This window comes from Micromys minutus, assembly GCF_963924665.1.
Source record: "Micromys minutus genome assembly, chromosome: 1".
Taxonomy (NCBI): Eukaryota; Metazoa; Chordata; class Mammalia; order Rodentia; family Muridae; genus Micromys; species Micromys minutus.
The window spans coordinates 244602096-244623787 of record NC_137969.1 but is presented as its reverse complement, the minus strand read 5'-3'; the positions used below and the strand labels follow the sequence as shown (position 1 = coordinate 244623787).

Below are 21692 nucleotides of genomic sequence, written 5' to 3'. Positions count from 1 at the left end.
AAGCTTACAGAGTGGCACTTTCCCCGCTAACCTGTCTCCTGGCTCAGCAGCTCAGTTTTTGTTTTTCTAGTTTGTTTAAACGAGAGAGAGAGAGAGAGAGAGAGAGAGAGAGAGAGAGAGAGAGAGAGAGAGAGAGAGAGGGAGGGAGGGAGGGAGGGAGAGAGAGAGATAGATTACAATATGGTTTGTATGGTAGGAACATACTGTCCAATACAGATCAGCCGTGAGCCTTGTGCAGTTCTCACCCTCCTTCCCTTCTGAGGAAGCCTAGGCTGGCCCTGGGCTCCTGAGCACTTAGGTAGCAAACATGTACTAACTACTATGCTTGATGTAGGTTTTGTTTTATGCCTACATTGAAATAGTAAAAGGGAATTAAAAAAATGTGTGTGTGTGTGTGTGTGTGAATGAGAGCTGGAGAGATGGTTCAGCAGTTGCTCTTCCAGAGGACCTGGGTTTGATTTCCAGCACCCACATGGCAGCTCACAACTGTCTCTTAGCTCTAGTCTCAGGTTATCTGATTCCATGCATATGGTACACAGACATGTATGCAGGTAAAATACCCAAACACATAAAATAGAGGCAGAATCTTTAAAAGATTATTATTTTTATATGTGTCTACTTGGTTTTATGTGTACCTTATGAACATGTCTGTGAGGGCATCTGATCCCCTGAACCTAGAGTTCCATTGGTTGTAAGACACCATATGGGCTCTGGGAACCAAAACTAGCTCCTCTGTGAGAGTAGCAAATACTGAGCTCCATGAAATTAAATTTTATACTTCATTTTGAATAACATATGTCCCCAAATTATTATCATTTGAAATGTAATCCGTATAAAACACATTTTAGAACGAGAAAGTAGCAGGGCTAGAGATGAGGAGAGTTTGTATAGGGCTTGCTGTATAGCACCCATGTAAACATTCCCATAACCCCAGCACTGTGGGGATCTCCAGTGAGAGACTTGTCTCAAGGGACCAAGGCAGAGAGTGACGCCTCCTCTGGGCTCTATGTGAGCCCACAGGAACCTGTGCGTAGAGTGGGGAGGTCTGTGCTGTTTCTCAGCTACTGTTCTGTAGTCCTGGAGGAGGGATGTCTTCACAGTGATTCCTGCTTCAGCTTGCTGATTCCGTGTTTTTCCATTGGCCAAGAGTTCTGTTGCATCTTAGAATGCAATACTTAGGAAAGGCCCAAATAACAACACATGCCCACAGTGTGAAGTATTTGAAGAATCCAGGAGAAAATACCCTTTATTGAGTCAGACTTCAGTAATATTCCTCCCACCCCTGTCTTTTATATCCAATTTTAAATTCCTTATTGGAAATGCAGGAAAGGAAATTTTATAGGAGATTTTCCAAACACAAACTCAGTTTGTGTAATATGGTTATGACAACCATCTCTGTTTTGGTAAAGCTAGCCTATAATATGAATAGCATTTTGTAATTTAGAATTTTTCAGTTTACAGAAGCACAAGCCACTGCAAACCTTTAACGTGGCTGCTTTATATTTGCACTCAGTGCCGTAAGTCAGCATCCTAGTCATTGTACGGGACAGAATGGGGACAGGAGAGACCCCGCTGTGTCTCAGAAAAGTTCGCAAGGAAGTAAGTGAGGAACTTCAGCATGAAGCGTGGCTGTGAGCCAGAGTAGCCAGTGCGCTCCATCAGTAGGAGGGAATAAGTCCGTTAGTCTTCAAACCACACTGAAGGAACAGCCCTGGGGTCATGTAAGGCTGAGCAAGAGTTCTCCCATGAAGAGATGTCTAGTAGAATCAGGTTAGACACCTGTCTCATACCATGCACAAAAATGAGCTCAGTAAGGATCATGATCCTGAATTTTATGTTCAAAACCATAAAATGCTTAGAAGATATAGGAGTAAATCTTCACAGTACTGGGCAGAACCAACAAAAAGTAAATTAGACGTTAGCAAAATTTAAAATGCTAATGTTTCAAGAGACGGGAAAGAGAACCGAGGCAGAGAGTGGAAAAGTACCTGGCCGTCCCAGCCAGGGAAGGGGCTGTGTGACTACCCTTCCACGCAGTCTCCTCTTTGGTTCTCCTGAATCATTAAGCTCAGGCTACTTGCTCCTGAGTGTAAGGTATAGACTCTTGGACTGAGGTTCTTTAGCCAAGGGGCCTGATCCTTTGGCATGATTAGTTTGTGAACAGGGCATCTCTTAAGTTAATTTACACTTTACCTATAAAATTGCCTGCATTTCAACCACTTTACGGGTTTTGTTTATTTTAAAGTACAAATTTAGAAATTGTCTGAACATCCTCTGAAGTCGGCATTATGCCCTGGTTAGCACGTGAGAGCCCGTTCTCGCCACCGCGCTTTGCCATCTCCTTTCTGAAGAGCCCTTTGCCCTGCCAGCTGAGCTAAGCCAAGGGGTTAGTTTCTTAGATACTCTCTTGGCTCACCAACAGCAGAGCCCAGCCAGGAAAACAGAGCAAGGAAAATCTAAAGCTGTCCTTTCCGTTTCCTCCCAGTCAGAGAGTTGGTCTGGAAACACATGTGGGAGAAAGCAGGGATGGCAGTTTGCTCTTTGCCTGCAAAAAAAGATGGAAGCCTGTTGTGATTTTTGCACTTCTGTTAAGGAACTCATCATTTTCTTGGGGGCAAACCATGCAAAATACTGCCTCCCTTGCCTTCTAGGTAATTTCTCTAATGGAGGTCCAAGTTCCCTGAGCCAAAAAAAGATGACAGCAATTGTCCATTCTCCAGTAGAACAGGGCATGTATTCACACTTCAGAGTAAGTCTCCTGTGCATTTATTCACATGGGCCAGTCACCGTTTTTTATCCACTTCCTCTTAAACAGATGAGCTCCGCCAAGAGATGCTGGATGATGCGCAGAAGAAATTGATGAGCTTAGTGAACAGCACGGAAGGAAAAGTGGACAAGTAAGCACCGCCTCATGGCTTCCTCTCCTGTGTTACAGGAGTTGCTCTCGTAGAACAGCCTAGCTGCAGTAGATGTTTACACATGACTACAGTTCAACAAGCCTTTCCTCTTCTTATACAATGAGGTATAGGTAGTTTTGATGGCAGTCAATAGAACAACTTACCTTCTTTTATTTTTAAAGTCTGCTTCCTGACTCATTTGTTTTCTCAAAACCATATGCAAGAATTTAAAAAAAAAATCACATCTAAATGAAATACTTAGAAAATAAAAGGTTTATTGTTAATGTTTTCCCTCTTTACTACCCTTAGGTAAACATATCCAACGTGTTAAAATATAGGTCTGAAAGCTGGTTATTTATGTAATAATATCTGATGTAATATTTTTAAATTTAAAATATTATTTAAATTTTTTAATAAATATGGTTGGGGATACATAAGAACTATCTCCATTTTTGTATCTCTCAATGAGAATCACCCACCTGCTGAGGTGTTGAGGATTACTTATGAGATACTTCCTTCAGTTAGCTCTGGGTCTAAAGAAATGAGTAGGTAATAAATGGTCTTTTTTTAAGTATGCATTTTAGGTGGTCTGAAATATTCCTAATTAGACTTATTTAAAAAGCTACTTTAGAGTGTCTTATTCAGTCTTTATAATTAAGCATTTCATTGTTTAAATATAAAAAAAGTTTACTTATTTAGTGTTCAGGTATGGTTGTGGTAGATAGGCCATGTTAGGTTGACTTCAACTGTTTCTGCCTTGATTTTCCTAGAGTCCTCATGAGAAACCTCTTCGTTGGTCATTTCCACACACCTAAGAGCCAGCGTCATGAAGTGTTTCGACTCATGGGGAGCATCTTGGGTGTTAAAAGGGAGGAAATGGAGCAGGTGACAGGCAGTAACAGCACTCTAAGTCCCCTTTCCTCTGTCCACCCACCTCTTTGTAGTTTTCCTACTCTGGTCCTCCCTCCTTCCCTCCCTCCCTACCTCCTTCCCTCCTTCTCTGTCTCTGTTTTCGCTGGGGATGGAGTCTAGCTTGTCTCTCATGTGTTAAGTGAGTTTTCTACCCCGAACTACATCCTGGTTCTTGTTCTAAATGTTTATAATTACATTTATAATATAGGGCATCATAGAAAATAGTTTCTTTTTACTGTGTATATACCTTGAGTTTAATACAGTTTTCTTGACCCAAGAGGTGCTTTGGTTCAGTGTGTATAGTGTTAAAGTATTTTACGACTTATAAACCAGTTGTTTTATCAGATGACTGAAAGTTTTGAGATATAACCGTATCTGGAACATTTACTTCAGATTGTGTTTGGGGTGGCATTTTGTTTTCTTCGTAACCGTCAGTCTAGGAAGCACCTACTAGAACTTGAACTATAAAGCATGTTTACTCTTCTCTGAAGTCCCAATAAAGTGGCTCTCATTTTCTTGTCCTGTATTGATAGTATTTTTCTGTTTTAAAATGTCCTCACAGCTGTTTGCTGAAGATCAAGGAGGTGTTACCCGGTGGATGGCTGGATGGCTGGGAGGAGGGTCAAAAAGTGTGCCCAGTACACCTTTGAGACCAAATCAACAGTCTGTGTTTAACAATGTAAGACCCAGTATTATTCCTGTTGAACATGAATAATAAAGTGATTTCATACAACACTCATTTGCATACTATCAGATTTCTCCTGTATTCTTTAATACAACCTCAGTAATATACCAAAATATTTTTTCTTAGTCTTTTTCAGAACTCTTTGTTAAATTTCTGGAAACAGAATCTCATCCATCTGTCCCGCCCCCAAAGCTGTCAGTTCATGACCTGAAGCCTCTAGATTCTCTGGGAAGAAGGAAAGTTGACATGGGCCCACCCGAAAGCTTTACAGGTAAAATGAGGGACGTGATTTTCCCTCAGTGGTAAAAATCAAAGCTTAACTTAGGATTTGTTACTAATTTGTTACTCATGATAGTGACATAAACTTTTCAGTGCTTTGTAATACTTCTTCCAAAATTCTAATGTCACTAAATTTGGACCTTATATGTTAGTAGCTTGTAATTTATTTATTTTAATTAATGTAAACGGTATGAGATGTTTTTCATGTAGGAATAATTCCCAGAGTCTTTGTGAGAAATCTGTCACTGGCTGTTCCCACACACCCCAGCTCATGTTTATAGGCACTATAGTATATATAGAGGGATTGCGGTGTATTTAGAGACATTGTAGTAACCTGTGATTTTATTTGCGACTTTATCTTAATTATCAGTATAAGTCACTTTGAATTACTGTCCTGGAAATGGCAGTGAGCTAGTTATATCTTTGCTTTGTCCCATGTTTTCATGTCTCTCTGGTGGTACTTCTTATTAATCAAACTTATAAGCATAATTTATATCCTGAAAATGATTTTTATTTTTGGACTTCTTGTTATTCAATAACCAAACTTTGCCACATAAATAATATATATATAAAAATAATGTTGGTTTAGTTAACTGACCTAAACATTCAAGAATGTGGCAAAACACCTTGCATGTAGCAAAGTCTGTTTGGAAGGATATGGCTGGTAGTTACATGTGTGTATTTTTGATTCCACTGAGTTGTAATGGTCTTAATTATTTTATATTGATGATATTGGTGTATAATAATATTTCTTGAGTTGAAATTTAATTATACACTAGACTGTAAACCAATTCTCTTTCCCCATAATTTACATATTTTAGTATAGACTTAAGAAACATATTGTAATGTTCCCTAGTTCATATCATACACCAACCATAGTTAAATTTAGATAAAATATTAAAGAGCTTCTATTCTAGAATTTTTAAAACTTTCTTAGTTATTTAGACAAACATTTTTTAAAAAATTTTTGGGTACAAAGATAAAGTAATAAAATTTATCTGTCATTAAGATAAAAGGTTTGGCTGCTAAATTCAGTGAAAAGTTGTCACTCTAGGAGTATAGACTATACTTTTTTCTTTTTCATGTTACAGTAGGCTATATCTTCCTAAAAGACATTTGTACATTCTTTATCACGAGATCTCAACCTTTCATATACTCACCCACTCACCCTCCCCGCCTCCCACTCAAATGCTTGTGTTAAAATTGAACCTGTTAGCATAATCTTAGCTCAGAAAGTAGAGCAGAAGGATCAGCCTCTGCTATTAGGGGTTCATGGCCAGCTTGAGCTAGAGACCCTGTACCAACAACAAACCTCAACAACTATGTTGATGAATTTGATAAAACTGTGTTCAGAGGATTCTTTCATTAAACCTCTTTGTGAAGGACAGAAACTAAATCAGTGTCTTATCTTTTAGATACAGCAGAATCCAGGGCAGGAAGAAGAGCAGATGTGAATCCATTCTTGGCTCCCCGATCAGCAGCTGTGCCCCTTATTAACCCAGCTGGACATGGACGTGGTGGGCCTGGACATCTTCTCTTGAAACCCATCTCAGATGTTCTACCCACGTTTACACCTTTGCCAGTGTCACCTGACAACAGCGCTGGTGTTGTACTGAAAGACCTTCTAAAGCAATAGGTAGCTTTCAATGCTGAGACTATGTAGCACTTTAAAGAAACCATGAACACTGTATGTGTATGACCTTTATCACAAAGTGGCCTTCTGGAAAGAGTCATGTATTTGTTTGTAGTTGTAATTTCTCTGTTAATAAAAATATTCTTAATGCTTTTAGAACTTGCAGGTGTCGGAAGAGCAAGTATCTGATATATAATCTGCTTTATGATGTTACCTAATTTAAAACTAGAAACATTTGGTTTACTTTTTAATTTACAAAACTCTAAAGGAGAGGCAAGAATAGTAAACTGTATGTCTGCTTCAAGCTCATTTAATATTTGAGCACGTGGTTCTTCTTTTAAAGATAAGGAATTCAGCTGTCCCCCAACCCCCACGGATGCCTAATAAAGGCTTCTGTACATGGAGCAGAAAAGGCTCTGCAGCACACATGGAGTCACAGGTAGACGACCCTGTGCTCTACAGAGAACAGACCCTGTGAGGTCATCAGTGCCCTGAGGCAAAGCAGGTATTTGGTTCTATGCAATTTTATCATATGTGTAGATTCATCTGACCATCTAAGTCAGGATCCAGCTCTTCATCAGAAGGATCCTTGAGCTGCCTTTTTCTAACCCTCGCTGCCTCCTCTAATTCCTGACAACCACTAACTGTCACCCTCTATAATTTTGTTGTTCTGTAAATGCTGTTTAAATGAAATCATATGTTATGTAACCTCTTGAAATGGGTGTTTTTCACTTAGCACAATTCCCTTGAGATCCATCCAAGTTGTTTCATGGGTCAGTAGTTTGTTTCTTTTTATTGTGGAGTACATGTTGTGAGTAACTAAATGGTGTCATTTAGTTTCAAGAGCTGAACTGTCTTTTTAAAGTATCACCTAAAACTACAGGTTTCCAGCTAGGTCTGGTGGCTCATGGTTAATCCCACCACCTGAGAGACAGAAGCAAGAGGATTGCTTAGGATTTGAGGCCAGCCTGGTATACACAGTGAGTTTCAGACTAGTCAGAGCAACAACCATAGTGATCCCCTTCCTCAACACACACACACACACCCACACCCACACACACACACAAAACAAACAAACAAAAAAACAATTAAAAAAGTCACAAGGTTTTCATGCACAAGTTACACTTTATGTGTGGCTACATCCACGTAAACCTTAGACCACTGTTAGCAATATCCCGAGACCTATTACTTCCTGCCTCTGTGTGAGCTTCACCTGTGTGGGGTACGGCACTCTGCTAATCACTTGGTCATTCAGTGCACTAACACCGGGTGTTCAGGACTTCAAGTACTTCTGAACCTTTTCACAAAGCCGTTATGAAAGAAAAAAAATCCTGATTCCACAGCCCCAGCGTTTCAGGATGTTCATATTTGTATTGTTGATGCTGTACATTTAAAAGTTGTTTCTTGCATATTTTGTAAATTCAGATAAGCCTCTAAAACAGAAAAGCCTATATAGCAAGGAAAGGAGAGTTCAAAAGTGTGGCCAGTCCTGGCGCCTGCCAGCGCCAACTGGGTTGTTTGTACATTTACCTGTGGTAAACTGTATATTTCTACTGTGTTTGGAAGTCTGGTGGTTTTAATAATGTGTTGATGGTTAAAATATTTTTTTCTGAAAAATGAAGTAAATGAGATAATGCTGCTTTCTGATGTCACCTGCGTCCTTAACAAACTTGTTATCCTGATTTCTCTCTCTGTGTTAGAAAAAGTTGCCAGCAGAGTTAATAGAGATGCTAATCTGCTCCGGCCTGCTTTGCCGATGTTGCAGATACCCCTCAACCTACAGAGGGCTCACAGCCCAATAAATCCACCACAATAAAAAACCATCTTGAATCGAGCATTTGTTTGCAACACTCAGCTGTCCGTCGGCTCCAGGGACCACTGAGCACAAGCTCCGCTCCCACTGCTGCCCAGTCCGGCGAACAGAGACTGAGCCCGAAGCATGGTTTCCGTTTAGTGGGTATCAGTTTGGCAAACTCCAAAGTCGATACAGTTAAGCCAGTGTAAATTGGGGGTCTGCTGATACAAGTTTTTCTATGTTTCTTAAACAGTCATTCTCTCTTATTACCCTGGATCATGTACTGCTTGGCAGGAAATTCTAACCTCTGAATAAAGGAGCTAAAAGACTAGTTTTTACAATAAGAAGAAAATGGGAGATGTAAATTGTTTTAAGGAAGAGTTACATGGTGGATATTTAAACAATGTGTTTTATATTTAAATAACTTATGACATTTGAAGTTACTTGACTAAAATCTCCCCCCCCCCCCCATCGGTTCATGTAACTGAAGTTTGAAGGCTGCCATAGGGGTTCTACATCCAGGCATCAAAGAACACTGTATCACGTGGCTGCTTTTGAAGCATCCGGCCTTGTCTGAACGCTGCAGTACCTAATGTCTCTGTTATGTGCATCCTACGTGTGCATTGATCTAAACCAGATACAACCCATCAGCTTTTCTGAAACTAAGTTGAGTCAGAGAAGAAGCACACACGTTCATCGGTTCCAACAGGACACTGCTTGGGGCTCTGCACAAGTCTGCTCTTGAGATCTGCAACCACTTTGTGGAATTTGTGGTTTAATTTGACATTAGAAGCCACAGACTTACTGTACTGTTGTAACTGCTGTAAGTGGGCTGTTGATGTCTTTTTGCACTTAGAATTTGTAGTTGAATTTTGCCTTGGAAGCCACAGTTCTTCACAACATTCCTAATGGTTCTCAAGTACAGCGAAATACACCGTCAAGAATTCACCCTGCCATTGGTGTTGATCGGATGTAATCACTGGCATGTGTGCTGTTGAGTTTTACGTTGATATTCTTGGGGTTTGTTTGTTTGTTTGTTTTTAAAGGTAGGGGGGACCAAAGCACATTGTCAAGAAGAGATGGCATGCAGCTAGCCGGCTAAACATAACTGTTACCCAAGAAAAGCCTTTAGTTTCTTTAATCAGCCCAAGGATTCAAGAGTATCCAAGTGCTTACTCAAGTCAGCTACGGGAGGGAGGCAGGGCTGGCACAGGTGAAGATGAAACCATTTGAACTGGGTTTTTTTAATTAAAGAAATTTTCATATATCAAGCATGTAAAGCATCTTCTAGCAACAAAAACTTCTCTTGTGTAAATATCAGTTCATATTTATTTTATATATTCCTATGGGAAAATGATGATCATTGTGATGTTGACATTTCTGATGATTTGCCTGTCTTTGCATCTTAACTTATGATTTAATCACCTAAAATTGATACATTGTCTTGATTGATAGGAAGGTATCTAAATGTGAGAAATTTTCAACTGTACTGTAAGATTCGGTTGTATTTTATATAGAGCTCAAGCCAGTGCACTCTTGAATTTCTCAGGAGCATTGCAAGGCAAAAAAAAAAAAAAAAAAAAAAAAAAACTCTCCAAATGCAAACGATACAAGTTGGCTGTGTCTTCATCTTCAATAAAAACACTTGGGAAACAGCTGCTGGCGTCTCTTGAGGAGAAATGACTTGCACGGATTGTTTGTAGCAGCCTCTGATAACTTCGGTGTTCACTTGCTCTGCACATCTGCAGGGATTCAGTCTTAGATGCTAAGTATGATCCACTTAAGACTGTCAGGATTGCACGTGGAAGGATGATCTGAGGGTCTAGCTGATGGGGTTCTCATTGTCCCCTTCAGAGGGCGTAGTTTGCATCACTGGTCACTTAGTCTTTTTCCAAGCTCATTCAGACAACTCCATTTGTTCTTAGGCACAGAACCTATTTTTAATTCTTCGGGTGATCACATTGTAAGGAATGGAGTTTTAATTTGATAGCTGAATTGGAGTTCAGACTTTGGCCCCTTTTGTGTGACCTTTGACAGGATCACTTCATTGGTTCACTTTTCTCATCTGAAGTGGTACCCATCTGATAGCAGCCTTAGTTACAAAGATAGTTACAAAGAACAAGCAACAGGTTTGTTCACATGTGTGTTAGATAATTACCCTGCTGTTGGATTTAGGGATCAGGAACTGTTTTGTTTGGGTTTGACGAAGGTGTGGCTAGAAGTCAGCAAAGGCTTCTTTGTGGAGTGGTTGGGTGGCAAGTGCAGATTGTGTTTGTAGGAGCTCTGCTGATGTTAGGGGTAGAGAGAGCATCCTTCAAAGCCGAGAGCCAATGTGTAGATGCTGTGGGAAGGGCAGTGGGGAGCCCAAGGGGGGAAAACCCAGCAGAGGAGATACTGGCACATGGGTGGAATGGCTGTCTTCAGATGGGAAGGACCCCATAAGGGTATGGGCAGAAACGAGGGGTACAAAAAGTTGTACAGGGGTGTGTTATGGGAAGTCTGCTAAGAGGGAGGAAGAAACATTAGGCCTGGGCCAAGTGGTGAGACAGACACATGTACAGTCGAGAGAAGTGTGGGAAATATTCTTGGGGTCACACACTGAAGGTTGCTGGAGGGCCCTGGTTTGGGCTGTCAGATAAATGGGAGGAGCACGTCTTGAAGGAAACAGGCTGGTGAATTAAACCGACCATGGCTCTAGCCCTGACCAGCTCTACTGGAGTACAGAATGTAGCAACTGAACCTTTGTGTCCTTAACTCACGTGAATAAAGATGTAGCTGAGAGTTTTACAGCACGTTGTCAGATCTTAGCAGTGCTATAAATTACTAATCCTTTATAATTGCTACAACATTTATCTTGGAGATAAGGAGTAATTTAAAATGTTACTTAGATCACTTAAGGCAAATATTTGAGCCTTTAGTTGGTTTTCTGCTTTGGCTCCTAACTTGGAGCCTTTATTGAGCCATGCTGGGGTTAAGATGTCAGTAGTTTCCCCTGTAATGATGCCCTAACTGAGAATTCTCAGCTGTCATTTTACACATTCTTTTCCAGCTCTAACAACCTTTAACTTTAGTTCCCTATTCCTGGCCCTCAGTCGAATCTGGGTAATTTGAAGTATTTGGCTGAATTTCATACAAAGTTTGTTAAATTTGTTTTCTAGATAGCCCATAAATTCCTTAAAGATCCAAGACACATTTGTTGTTGCTGTTGTCACTTTGGAACACAAGGCATGTGTGTGTGTTGAAGGTGCATACGTTCTCTCACAGTAGAGGGTCTCTGCCCTTGAGCCACAGTGACCTGGTGTGTGTCCTTAACTGAGTGCACTTCCAGAGGGCACTTCCCCTACAGCTGGAGAAACAAAGCAGTGCAAATCTGCCTTGGGTTTCCTGTGTGGCTTGTTTAGGTAGCAGGAACCATGACATGTGGGAGCCCCTTAACCAAAGCTGTTTTCAGATAGTTTCCTCAAAAAGGGACCATCAGGATAAAGTTGTTTTATTACAGGTTAGCTTATTTTGTATGTGTGTGTGCACATGTGTGAATGTCAGGAGAGCATGTAGAAGTTGTCTCTTTTCCATTATATGGATCCAAGGATCAAACCAAAGTTGTCAGGCTTGACAGCAAGTGCCTCTCTCTAGAGCCATTTGTGTGTGTGTGTGTGTGTGTGTGTGTGTGTGTGTGTGTGTACAGGCGCATAAGTTCTGCAGCGCCGGAAGAGGGTGTTGGATGACCCGTGAGCCGGCCAGTGTGAGTGCTAGGAACCAAGCTGAGTCCTGGAAGAGCACTTCTAAGTGCTGACCAGCTGGGAAAGTGGATCTTGCATAGATCCTGTTGTCCTTGCCTCCATTGTGTTCGGCTTACAGGCATGGTCACCACACCCAGTTTCTTTCCTACTTCGGACGTCAGATTTACTAGCTGAGATTTGCCCTGCTGGCAGTCTTCGGTGTGTGAAATACCAGCACATAGCTATTAGGGGCATCTGGATGGCCATTATGAAGAGATCAACCAGTCGGGAAGTTGACGAAGGCAACCAGGAAGTTCAAAACCATTTCTGAAAGGCTTCTAGTACTGTGTGTAGGAATTATTGGAATCTGGGGCCTGCCTGCTGCAGCTCTCACCCCAAACCTCTGAGCGGGTCATGAAAACCTGCAGCTTTGCTGCCGAGTGAGTTACACTCTGCTGGGAATGAGGGCAGGAGGAGGGAGGGCCAGCAGGAATCCACTGTGCAGCCCTGCTAGGGAGAGTTGTGGTTAGTCTGGGTGATGTGACCTTGGGCAGGGGAGAGGTCACAGCCTGACTGGCAGGGAGATCTGGGCCAACAACCTCAGTGGGCTGTTCATCTGCACACACAACCTACTACTACATATGGAAGCCTCAGGGCCTCTGGGGGTTGAGCAAGAACAAATATTGCTGACTACTGATCTCTCCAGGATTGAGCCTGGGAAGTCAGACTAGAAATTCAAACCCGAATGTAAAGCTGATCAGAAGTAGCTACACTTTCCTGTGGTGAGACAAACGGCCGGAGTTAAACAATTTGATGAAGCTAAAAGAATCAAAAACAGATCAGAGTCACTTGCGGTCCAGTTTTCAACCAGAAATAATGAGAAATGTAAAGAAAGTCTGACCCACATTCAGCAAAAGGTCAGAAAAATCTGTGGGCCAAGATGCTGGACTTGGCCCACAAACACTTCAAAGTGTGATTTCAAGTGCAGAAACTTCAGGAATGTCCAAAGAATGCGGAGAGCGGGATGAGCCTTTGCGCTCCGGCCCCATCGAATCATAACAGGGCTGTGTTAGAGAAGGCTTAGAATAAGGAAAGCTTTGAACACAGTCGCAAAGGAGCGCATAACAGCAAGTCCCGTGCCCAGCACCAACCAAGCCCACCAGCTCCCACTTCATCCCAGACCCCCATCTGTTATTTTCAAAGCATCTGTACTTTAGCACATCTTAAAACCACACCAAACGAGACCATCTTGAAGGATGATCTAAACATCAGTGAGTGTTTCTCCCAGTCCTGACCTCTCCAGGAATGACTTTAAACTCCAAATCCAGATTCACAGATGCTTACACAGGTTCAGGCCAGGGAAGCATGGGGCTTCCTGTGGGAATATCTCTGGGTGTGACCCGGGCCCGATGCCTCTATACTTGACGTCGTTGCTTTGAGATGCACGTTTAAAAGCCCAGCAGTAGCCATTGTTCACAGGAAGAAGCAGGGCATGTGCACCTCTCACAGCAAACGGGTTGGGAAGAGGGACTGCACAGGTCATGTGTAAGTCTAGACACAAGGAGACGCACAGTCACTTCTGTGAGGATGTTGGATGCTGCAGAACCTCAGGTTCTCTAGAGTTCCAGTCCTGGTCCCCGATTCTCTACCCTTAGCACCTGGGTTGATAATCTTTTTAACACCAAAAAGGTGGCTTTTTACCAGAACATTATCATCTGATTCCATTCTCTTAACTGTTGCCCCGAGTCTGTTGTTCTAGGCACAGGAAACTGGTTCAGTTTGAGCTGCCTCAAACTTGACTAACTTGAAATGAAATGTTAGGCCTCCTTTTGTGGTCCTGAGCAAGCTTCCAGGGCAGCTTCAGAGGACCAGAGTGTCCTCAGAGCAGCCCCAGGTACATCACATCCACATGTCAATCAAACTCATCTGATGCCCAAGGATATTGCCAATAAGACTGAACTGTGTTGTCCAAAGGAGAGTTTATCCAGGGAGGGGGGAAAAGGCCATACTTCAGGCTGGCGAGATGGCTCAATGGTGCAGTCACGAGGAGTGTCTATAACAAGCCAGTAGCCACTGCCCGCTGTAACCTCAGCTTGAAGGGGTTGAAGTCAGAAGGATCGCTGGGACTCTTGGCTTCCTGGTTCAGGGGACAACCTTGCCTGATAGAGACTGAGAGAGGACACCCAGCCTCCTCTGTTGGCCTCTGCCAGGGCACGGGCTTTCTCAAACATACTTGCACACACATCAGCAAGTGTGCCTGCACCAATGAATACTTAAAAGGGGGAGCCTGTGAGGTGGATTAGTGAGTAAGTTGAAGTTCAGAACTGACTAACAGTACTGCCCGCTGACCTCCATGCATGTGCGCACACGGGTAAAGGAGAAAGAAAAGACTACGCTTTTGTCAAGAAAGTGAAACATTCTTGCCTGTAGCCATGTTGGCCTAGAACTCACTTCATAGCTCAGGCTAGCCTCAATCTTACTGACAAACCTCTTGTCTCAGCCTCTGATACCTCACCATAGGCTCATTAAAATGCTGTGTGTACCCCCCCAAAACACACACATGCACATGAGCACATGCTCACACAAACTACATGTAAAAGAAAAATTTAATTGAAGATAAATTATTCTTCACGAACATCAAACTAAAGACAGAACCTCCCTAAACCTGTACTCAGGATTAAACATCCTATTTCATTTTTCTCCACTATCTTTTTTTAGTGTGCTTTCTAAGTCATTTCTTATTCCCCAACACTCAGAGGGCATTCGTGTTTTCAGACAGCATCGAAGGTCTCCCGTTTCCACAGAGGCGAGTTCAGGTCAGGATCCAAATGCGGCATTGCAGTGTCTGTGGCTGCCCTCTGCCTCTGCTTTTAGCTCAGTTCACTGTTGTGCGCCCTTCTTGCTCTCCCAGGTTCCCACAGACATTCTTTCTCAGACTTGCTGTCCACTTCCGTGGGTGGTCTGGCTCCCGGGTTCTGTGGCATTGTCTACAGCGGCCCCTCTAGGGTCAGGCAGTGGCTGCCCGATGTGGCCCATGACGGTTGCTTTAGTATTTTCTTTGGCTTTCTTGCTCTCTCAACACTTGTAACTAGCTTCCGGCCTTCAATGCCTCCAGTACTGGCTGTTTTCTTCCTGGGCAGTTCAGATGGCTGCAGGCTCACCCCCACCTCTGTATTTCTGTGTCTTCCCAGTCCCCCCACCCCTGCCTGCTTTTGTTTTTAGGGTACCGATTTCTTGTCAGGTTTTTGTTTTGTTTGACACAGTCTTACAAATTCAAGGTCTGACTGGGCTACAGAGTCTTGCTGTGTAACTCCGGCTAGCTTTTAATTCACTATGTAGCCCAGGCTGGCCCTGAATACATTTGCTTCCTATCTGGCCTCCTGGAGTGTTGGGAGGTGTGTGTATTATACCTAACTTGAGGTTCCATTTTGTTTGTGATTTTTGTCCTTAAAAAAAGAAAGAAAGAAAGAAAGAAAAAAGAAAGAAAGAAAAAAGAAACCAAAAACCAAAAACCAAACTAAACCAAAACAGAGCCTCATTATGTAGAGTTGGCGCTCTTGGAACTTGCTATGTAGACCAGACTAGTCGAGCTCAGAAATCTTCTTACCTCTGACTCATCAACACCAGATTAAAGGTGTGCACCACTGCACCTTATGGAGTTGGGGAGGAGGCTCCATTTTTTTAATGGGAGAAATGTCAATGCCCTTTCTCTCTCTCTCTCTCTCTGGATCTCTCTTGCTCTCATATGTGTGTTAAGGGTGGGGTGGTATTAGGGTTGAGAATCTCTCTCAACTTTATTTTTTGATTCAGAATATGGAATTGAACCCAGATCTCATTGTTTCAGAGTATGGCCTTGAACCCAGAGCTCACTGATTCAGAGTATGGCATTGAACCCAGAGCTCACTAATTCAGAGTATGGAATTGAACCCAGAGCTCACTGATTCAGAGTATGGCATTGAACCCAGAGCTCACTGATTCAGAGTATGGCATTGAACCCAGAGCTCACTGATTCAGAATATGGAATTGAACCCAGATCTCATTGATTCAGAGTATGACATTGAAACCAAAGCTCACTGATTCAGGGTATGGCATTGAACCCAGATCTCATTGATTCAGAGTATGGCATTGAACCCAGAGCTCACTGATTCAGAGTATGGCATTGAACCCAGATCTCACTGATTCAGAGTATGGAATTGAACCCAGATCTCATTGATTCAGAGTATGGCATTGAACCCAGATCTCATTGATTCAGAGTATGGCATTGAACCCAGATCTCATTGATTCAGAGTATGGCATTGAACCCAGATCTCATTGATTCAGAGTATGGCCTTGAACCCAGAGCTCACTGATTCAGAGATTGTCTGGTCTACATCCATCTCCATCACCACACCCAGCACCAGGGCTGCAGGTGTGGGCCAACTCACCAGGCCTTACTTAATGTGGGTCCTGGAGATCCAAACTCAGGTCCACATGTTTGTGAAGCAAGAACTTTATTGATAGCAGTTTTCCTAGCCCAAAAGCAACTTAAAAACAAAAACAAAGACAACAAAAATAAAGTACTTTTGAGTCAGGCATCTCACTCTGCAGCCCAGGCTGGTCTGAGCTCCATGGTGGTAGTCATAGGGCCTCAGCCTCTTGAAGGATGGGCTTACACATCTGAGCTGCCATACCTGGATTATCATGAGTCTTTTCATTGTTTTCTACTACCCTGTGTTATTTCTAGCATAGCAAACGGACCATCAGGTGAGGGCTGATGTCATGCTGGGAACTAGAAAAGTTACCAACCACAAATGGCTATTAAATCCAAACTTAAATTAGTTTGAGTGAAATCCGGATTTCAAAACTTAACAACCAATTTAAAAACAAACAAACAAACAAACACATATTGCTAAGAAATTAGGGTGACCTGGGGCACTAGCTAAAATGGAGAGTCCTTGGTTACACCCCTGCAGTCACAGGATAAGAACCAGTTGGGTTAGAGCTTCCAGGGCATGAAGGCACCGGGTGTCTCGTGAGACTGCTGACCATGAGTGAGAAGAGGCGAGGTTAGCACCTTCACAACTGTGCTGGAACTGTCTGGACAGAGCTGGGGTGGACGAGGGAGGCTGGGAGGCTGTTTGGAGCAGCTGGAGGTGCCTGTGACTAAAGGGGAAATGTTGCCCTTTAGAACAGAACTCAGCTTATGACCGAAAACTTGCTGATCATCTGGGATGGTCTTCAGCCCACTGAGAATGAGAAAAATAAAAGTCTGTGCTTTCTACCTCTGGTGCTGAAAGCTCTCTCCCACAAAACACGGTGCTGTCATATATAATAGCTATTACATATTTTTAATTTTTATTTGACAAAATAAGCAAAATAATATTGTTCATATGAGTTTTCATATGTGTGCGGTTGTGTGTATGCACATGCAGGTGTGTATTCATGTGTGTGTGTGTGTGTGTGTGTGTGTGTGGTTGTGTGTATGCACATGCAGGTGAGTATTCATGTGTGTGTGTGTGTGTGTGTGTGTGTGGTTGTGTGTATGCACATGCAGGTGTGTATTCATGTGTGTGTGTGTGTGTGTGGTTGTGTGTATGCACATGCAGGTGTGTATTCATGTGTGTGTGTGTGTGTGTGTGTGTGTGTGGTTGTGTGTATGCACATGCAGGTGTGTATTCATGTGTGTGTGTGTGTGTGTGTGTGTGTGTGGTTGTGTGCATGCACATGCAGGTGTGTATTCATGTGTGTGTGTGTGTGTCTGTGTGTGTGTGTGTGTGTGTGTGTGTGTGTGGTTGTATATATGGGGGCAGAGTTTAACTCTGGGTGTCTTCTCTAGTGCTGTTTTCTTTCCAAGGCAGGGTCTCTTACTGAACCTGGAGCTCACTAGACTGGATGGCTTGCAAGTCCCAACATTTCCTGTTTCTGACTTGGCAGCTAGGGTTGCTGTGCTCCCTGCCATGCTCGGAATTTTACCTGGGTGCTGGGGCTTGCACTCCGGTGCTGGGGTTTTCACTCAGGCACTCTCGAATGCTTTACTAACTGAACGATCTCAATGCCCCACCCCCAGTTGGTGTTTGTTGGTCTGTTTGTTTGTTTGATACAGGAGTCTATCTCTGGCCCTGACTGTCCAGAAATGAGATGTGTAGACCAGGCTAGCTTTGAACTCACAGAGTTCCGGCTGCCTCTGGCCCCAGTTTGTACTGCCATGCTTGGCCCCGTTTTTTAAGTTTTCTTTTTAAGAAGCTGATTTTACTGAGCTGCTAAATTCAAGAATCTAGGAGCTGCTCAGATGGTTCATTTCGTGAGAATTATAGTAGGTAGTGAGGTCATTTGAACATCACACCATTTAACAGTTAAGTGTGTGCGATTCCCAAACCTAAATTCACGTTATATCATAGACAAACAAGAATGAAATAGACATAAAGGCAAATGGAAACATGACCTTAGCTAATCCTGAGTCTGGAACTCCACGAAGTCTCGTTTGTTTTATAGAACGATACCTAAAACCACAGTCGGTGAAACAATGCAGGGAAAGCCCAGGCATTTCTATGGTTTGCTGAATTACCAGGAAATTCCAGGCATGCGCAGAGCATCCCAACATCCTGCTCATGTTTACCATGATGGAGCTTCTAGATCCAATAAACAGATTCAAAGCACACACACACACACACACACACACACACACACACACACACACGTAAAGCTCACAAGTGCTAGTGGGAGAAGGAATCCTGGAGCAGAAGGTAGGAGAATCTGGTTCTGACAGCTTTGCCTCTATGATTTGGGATAGCTTAGCCTCTCTGCAGTATAGTTTCTACATTTCTTTGGGTGCTGGTCTCTTGTGTAAAACATCCTCTCAAAATCCTGAGACCTGGACATCTCTACCTGAACTTTCAACCAACCCGTGCCCGTGCATATAAAAAAGGGGGAAGGAGGGGCTAGAGATGCGACTCAGTGGTTAAGAGCCCTTGCTCTTTTGCAGAGGGCAGAGTTTGGGTCCAAGCACCCATATCAGGTTGCTCACTAGTGCCTGTGACTCCAGCTCCAGGGGATCTGACGCCCTCTTCTGAACTCTGAGGGCACCAGGCACACATGGTGCACAGATATACATGCAGGCAAAGCCCTTACACACGTAAATATAAGCCCTTATACACATAAATATAAGCCCTCATACACGTAAATATAAATAAATAAAGGGGGAGAGGGAGGAAGGAAGGGAGGGAGGGGGAGGAAGGGAGGAAGGGAGGGAGGGAGAGAGGGAGGAAGGGAGGAAGGGAGAGAGGGAGTGAGGAAGGGAATGAGAGGGAGGGAGAGAGGGAGAGAGGGAGGAAGAAAGGAAGGGAGAGAGGGAGGAAGGAAGGGAGGGAGAGAGGGAAGAAGGAAGGGAGGGAAAGAGGGAGGAAGGAAGGGAGGGAGAGAGGGAGGGGAGAGAGGAGGAAGGAAGGGAGGGAGAGAGGGAGGAAGGAAGGGAGGGAGAGAGGGAGGAAGGAAGGGAGGGAGAGAGGGAGGAAGGAAGGGAGGGAGGGAGAGGAGGGAAGGGAGGGAGAGAGGGAGGAAGGAAGGAAGGGAGGGAGAGAGGGAGGAAGGAAGGGAGGGAGAGAGGGAGGGAAGGAAGGGAGGGAGGGAGAGAGGGAGGAAGGGAGGGAGAGAGGAGGAAGGAAGAAAGGGAGGGAGAGAGGAGGAGAGGGAGGGAGAGAGGGAGGAAGGAAGGGAGGGAGGAAGGGAGGGAGAGAAGGGAGGAAGGAAGGGAGGGAGGAGAGAGGAGAGGAAGGAGGGAGGAGAGAGGGAGGAAGGAAGGGAGGGAGAGAGGGAGGAAGGAAGGGAGGGAGGAGAGAGGGAGGAAGGAAGGGAGAGGAGGGAGGAAGGAAGGAAGGGAGAGAGGAAGGGAGGGAGAGGAAGGAAGAAAGGAAGGGAGGGAGGAGAGAAGGAAGGGAGGGAGAGGAGGAAGGAAGGAAGGGAGAGGGAGAGGAGGAGGGAGGGAGTAGGAGGGAGTGAAGGGAGGGGGGAGAGGGAAGAAGGAAGGGAGGGAGAGAGAGGAAGAAAGGAAGGGAGGGAGAGAGGGAGGAAGAAAGGAAGGGAGGGAGAGAGGGAGGGAGGAAGGGAGGGAGGGAGGAAGGGAGGGAGGGAGGAAGAAAGGAAGGGAGGGAGAGAGGAAGGAAGGAGGGAGAGAGGGAGGAAGGAAGGGAGGGAGAGAGGGAGGGGGAAGTAAGGGAGAGAGGGAGGGAGGAGGAAGAAAGGAAGGGAGGGAGAGAGGGAGGGAGGGAGGAAGAAAGGGAGGAAGAGAGAGAGGAAAGAAGGAAGGGAGGGCGGTGAGAAAGAAGGGAGGGAGGAAGAAATGGAGGGAAAGAGGGAGGAAGGCAGAGAGGGAGGGAGAGAAGGAGGGAGAGAGTGAGGAAGGAAGGGAGTGAGGGGGGAGGAAGTGAGGGAGGGGGGAGGAAGGGAGGGAGGGAGGAAGAAAGGGAGGGAGGAAGGAAGGAAAGGAGAGAGGAGGAAGGAAAGGAAGGAGATAGGGAGGAAGGAAGGGAGGGAGAGAGGAGGAAGGAAGGGAGGGAGAGAGGGAGGAAGGGAAGGAGAGAGGGAGGAAGGAAGGGAGGGAGAGAGGGAGGGAGGGAGGAAAAATGGGGAGGGAGGGGAGGGAAGAGGAGGAGGAAGGAAGAAAGGAGAGAGGGAGGAAGAAAGGATGGAGAGAGGGAGGAAGGAAGGGAGGGAGAGAGGGGAGGAGGAGGATGGGAGAGAAGGGAGAGAGGGAGAAGTGAGGGAGGAGAGGAAGGGATGGATGGGAGCGTGATCACTGGATGGGAGGGAGAGAGGGTAGGTGAGCTGGCTCTTCCTTCTTCCTGAACTGTGTGTCTGTGTGCTGCCTGCATGCCATTCTGTCCTTGCCAAACAGCATTTTGACTCCTGAGGCTGGGGATGGTTTTAACCACCTGTGGATGCTGGGAACTGAACCTGGGTCTTCTGCAAGAGCAACAAGTAGCTCTTCATTCTGAAGAGATAGTAAATAGAGCTTGCAAACCGACAGATCGGGTGAGCAGGGTACACCCCTTTGTCAGGTTCCTGCAGAGTGCCTATGAAGGGAAGAAATATTGATTGACAGCACTGCTTCCAAGTTAAGGAGATGTCACTCCTATGTTGAATACCAGTGAAAGTTCCAGGAGAGCTGGGGATTGTGGGTAAAGTGAGGCTATGGGGTGGAGAAATAGCTCAGAAGTTCAGAGGCCATATTGCTTTTAGCAGATCTGAGTGTGGTTCCCAGTATCCACACTGTGTAGTTCCCAACTGCCTGCATCTCCACACATCCAGCCCTCTGGTCATGTGTATACACACACACACACACACACACATGCACATACACACACACAATTGCTGGCCCCGGTTTGCTTCGGCCCTTGGACTGACCTGGCACCCTGCTACACGCTGGCAAACTGGAAGGAATGAAGTGTAGCCGGGTGGGTGGTTTCACAGAACCTTGATTAGAGGTGAGTGTGGTGAGGACAGCTTTCTCTGGGACAGGTTTCAGTAAAAAGCTCTCTCTCTCTCCCTCTCTCTCTATCTATCTATCTCTATCTCTATCTATCTATCTATCTATCTATCTATCTATCTATCTATCTATCTATCTATATATACATATATATATATATATATAACAACGGTTATATAAACCCCGGGTAGTGAGTAGGGGTCTCTGGATAAGTGTACATTGTTGGCTAGGGACGAGGTGCTGGCGAATGTTGAAAGGAATTCCAGGTACTTGATGGACATGTCCTTATAGGGAGAGAGGACATTTAAGCTA

The 21692-nt window shown here is 44.3% G+C and overlaps 1 protein-coding gene across 3 annotated transcripts in view; it reads left to right on the top strand.

The window, feature by feature from the left end:
• TRIP11 (thyroid hormone receptor interactor 11) overlaps positions 1–9731 on the top strand; it is a 68746-nt gene extending 59015 nt beyond the window's left edge. For all 3 annotated transcript variants that reach the window (XM_080932673.1, XM_080932674.1, XM_080932672.1), the window contains exons 17-21: positions 2816–2897; positions 3668–3782; positions 4372–4488; positions 4621–4765; positions 6189–9731. In XM_080932673.1, coding sequence (XP_080788799.1) covers positions 2816–2897; positions 3668–3782; positions 4372–4488; positions 4621–4765; positions 6189–6409 — 680 coding nt within the window. In that variant the 3' untranslated portion in view covers positions 6410–9731. The remainder of the gene's footprint in view (positions 1–2815; positions 2898–3667; positions 3783–4371; positions 4489–4620; positions 4766–6188) is intronic.
• The last annotated feature ends 11961 nt before the right edge of the window (positions 9732–21692 follow it).